The 3,461-nt window shown below is 36.6% G+C and overlaps 1 protein-coding gene across 1 annotated transcript in view; it reads right to left on the reverse strand.

Moving 5' to 3' along the window:
• Window positions 1-603: 603 nt before the first annotated feature.
• LOC140954017 (uncharacterized) overlaps window positions 604-3,461 on the reverse strand; it is a 3,622-nt gene continuing 764 nt past the window's right edge. Inside the window, exons 2-3 of the mRNA XM_073403406.1 lie at window positions 2,034-2,383; window positions 604-1,011 (exon numbers count right to left, since the gene is read on the reverse strand). Coding sequence (XP_073259507.1) covers window positions 686-1,011; window positions 2,034-2,383 — 676 coding nt within the window. The 3' untranslated portion in view covers window positions 604-685. The remainder of the gene's footprint in view (window positions 1,012-2,033; window positions 2,384-3,461) is intronic.

The raw sequence follows: 3,461 nt of genomic DNA on the forward strand, positions 1-3,461 counted from the left end.
AGGCTTAACCAGGCTTTGGTGCAAGGGAACGTTCATGCCTGAAATTTGCCAAAATGGCTACGAACATTCCCGAGAATCAGAGAAGAAAAAATAACGTTTCACTGCTTTTACTTTCCTAAATCCAGAAAATCTGAATTACATAATATCCTACAAGGAATCAGAGTGCATGTAAAATTTTGTTCTTTCGACACATTCCTTTTGTGTGTAGTCAATAATACATCATTCCTGTCATCAGATCTGTATGAAGCTTTAAAAAGTTATCAGATTTCTTTTAATAAAATATAAGAGCATACGTAAGAACATTTCCAGGCTGAAACTGTCCAGAAAATAAGAACGCTCCAGACTTTACTCGAAAAATGGACGTTCTTATGACAAAAACAAAAAACAAAACAACAAAAAAAAAAATCAAAAACAAAAACAAGAGCATGGTCAGTATCAGTAATTATTTTGATGTCCAGCCCCCAGTAAACAGTACAAAACAGAGTCTTATCAAAGTCATGGGGTGCCACATAGTTCCTGTAAGGAAATTTTATGAACATTAACGATCAAATTGTATTTTAGAAGCCAGCAAATTTAAAAGCAGTCAATTATTTTTCAAAAGGTGTTCACAAAGTACATTACAGAACTAAAAAGCACAATTGTCGCACAAAAATACAGTGACATATGAACAAATAAAACTATAGCATCAAGTGCTAAGTTTACTCTTAAACCCCACTTTATATACTTCTAATTCCGTGACCACAAAACCGTCAGAACCAGTAAAGTATCCTGTTTTGTTCTCGGAACTGGGAAAGTTGAAACCGTGGCCAAGATGAAGGTAACCTGCTGCCTGATTTCCGTCCCAAATTTTGAGGTCGTAGTAGCTCTTATTACCGAAAGCTGGTCCCCTACCACTACAGCATCGTATTCCGCCACCTGGTTTTGAAGTAAGCTTTACCGGTTGGTTCCCAGCAGGATTGACCAGTGTAAACAAAAAGGACTCAGTGTCAGCAAAGGCGATTAAGGAGGAAGCTAAACAATAAACGATAAATAAATAAATAAATAAAACAGCCAAAATGCAAGCCCTCTTCCCCCCACCCCTAAGGACCAACATTTCAAAAGAAATTGGTTAGGAGATTTTCTAAATCTTGTATACAATGGATATTAGTTTGCAGTTCAAGAAAAATAGTTTATACTTGATCAATAATAGAATTGTTAATTGAAATTAAAAGTAATTGATGATTGATTGATTGATTGATGGATTGAATGATACCAATCCCTCTCAGTTTCAACAATGTAGTACTGCTTTGCTTGGTTTATATGAATATAATCGATGTTAATCTTCCTAAGAAAAAAAAAAAAAAGTACTTGCTCTTTTAGGTAGCGTTTTGTTTCCTTTACAAAAGAGCGAAATCCTGAACCGAAATCCTTTTGTTGGGCATTTACCGTTTAAAGGCGCTGTGTAATGAAATTCAGCCAAATTAGGAAATTTTAAATGCAAGTCAAATTAAGAGAAACATAAAAATAACCGTTTAAAACTTTAAAGGAAGGTTAAAATAACATAACAGAATCACCAGATGCCACGGATGGGCAAAACTGGAGAAGATTGAAGCGGATTAAAATTAGGGTTTTTTGAAAACTGTTCAGCCTAACAGTGTTTCAAAGTTGATCCCTGCTGCTTGCAACTTAAAAAATAATGCTCAGGAGACATATTTGTTTGTCTCGGATCTCTGATTTTGTCATTTACATGTAATTTCTTTGCTTACTTTGATTTCCATAGCGATTGAGGGCGAGTAATTGGCAAAATTAAACAAAATGAACTGGACTGCCGTGACACAGCCCCTTTAAAATGATGACGATAATGATGATGATAATGATGATGTTGATGATGATGACGATGGTGATGGTGATAATGATGATGATGATGATTATGATGACGATAATGACGATGTTGATAATAATGATGCACGCCATGTACACCCAAGTGACAAGGTTTATCTCTACTGGTATAAATCTTAAGTCTGAAATATTTTACAAATTGATGGAGCACATACGTGATGTCCATGACTTTGTTGTGTAGCCGCCAAAGATGTATACTCCACTTTGTATTACTATAAGGGTAGGCCCTTTGTTGTCACAGTAACGGTGAAAGTCCGCATCAGTCTTTCCGTCGATCCTGGCTCGGAACAGCAAGGTACAAGAAGCACAAGGAGGCAACCATGACATGACAGTGAAGCCATGATCTTCATTCTTTATTATTTTGGATAGTTTGGTTAGGTTTTCACTTAGTTGAGAGATTATCCCTTGAATCTGATAAAAGTCGGCTTCGTTAAGTAGTTCTTTCCTGAGAATTTTGTTTTCTGGGAAAAGGAGCTCGCCATTTCGAAGATAGTTCAAAATGTACCTAAGCGTAACATTTGTTATTTACTAGGTTAGAAATAAACAAAACAAAGTTTTTAATGTTGTAGAATCGAAGGACAAATGCGTGCTCCGTTTTCTATGTAACCGCTGACATGGCAATCTCTTTTTTCAATTGTTATTTGTTAGAAGCTCTTTCTTTCAGTCCGTTTCGTGAATAATCAGTCCTCAAACAAACAACCATGTTTTTAGTCACATTGGCTACAAAATGTGGAGGGAGGCTGAGGGTTTGGCATTACCTTTCGAATAACGCACGTTACTCGGAAGGGTCGTGTTTTGAAATTTTCGCGTTTATGATAATATTTATCGAATTAGTTTAGCTCAGTTTTTTTGTTTACAATCTCGATTTGCTCGTACTTATTTTGAGTGTTGTTCGACTTGCATTAGCAGTAACGCCAGAAATCGATATTCGTTCGTAGTATTAAATATTGGCTCCTGATGTTAGAATTCATGCTGCTAGCAACGTTCACTTGTGTAAACATTCAATTAAAACAGTCGGAGATTTGCATAAAACAGATTCAAAAACTTACGTTTTTGAAATTTCAACTTATATATGGTATTTCGGTTTTTAACATTTGCGTGCTCCTGGCAGGAAGAATACTTCAAATTGTAATAGTCACCGAATCATTTCTGTAGAAACTCTACATATGGCCACCAAGCAAGGAAAAAGGAAAAACGTGTTGCCAGCACGTGCAGACAAGAAGTCGCTATTATAAGAGATATTGCAATCACGTGACGGACGCTCGCTACGCTGTCGCACGTTGGGCTTCGTTTACGGTAAAGTCCGGGCGTCCCCTCATATCCAATTTAAAAAAAAGATGGAAAAAAAACAACAACAACAAAACAGGGAGCTTTTCTTCTTTCTCATCTTAAACAGCGTTTTTTTTTCGAAGACGCTTCCTGGAGTGGAGTTTTTGTAATCGCTGGACGGAAACGAGCGGTTTTTAAACCGATGATCTCGTCATACATCAAGTCCACTGTTATTGCGTGTTAAATATTACGTTTTTCAAGGATAAGATCATAAGCGCACGGCAGTTACAAAACACGTTTTTACCACATGCACT

The sequence above is a fragment of the Porites lutea genome, chromosome 12 (genome assembly GCF_958299795.1).
Source record: "Porites lutea chromosome 12, jaPorLute2.1, whole genome shotgun sequence".
NCBI classification, from domain to species: domain Eukaryota; kingdom Metazoa; phylum Cnidaria; class Anthozoa; order Scleractinia; family Poritidae; genus Porites; species Porites lutea.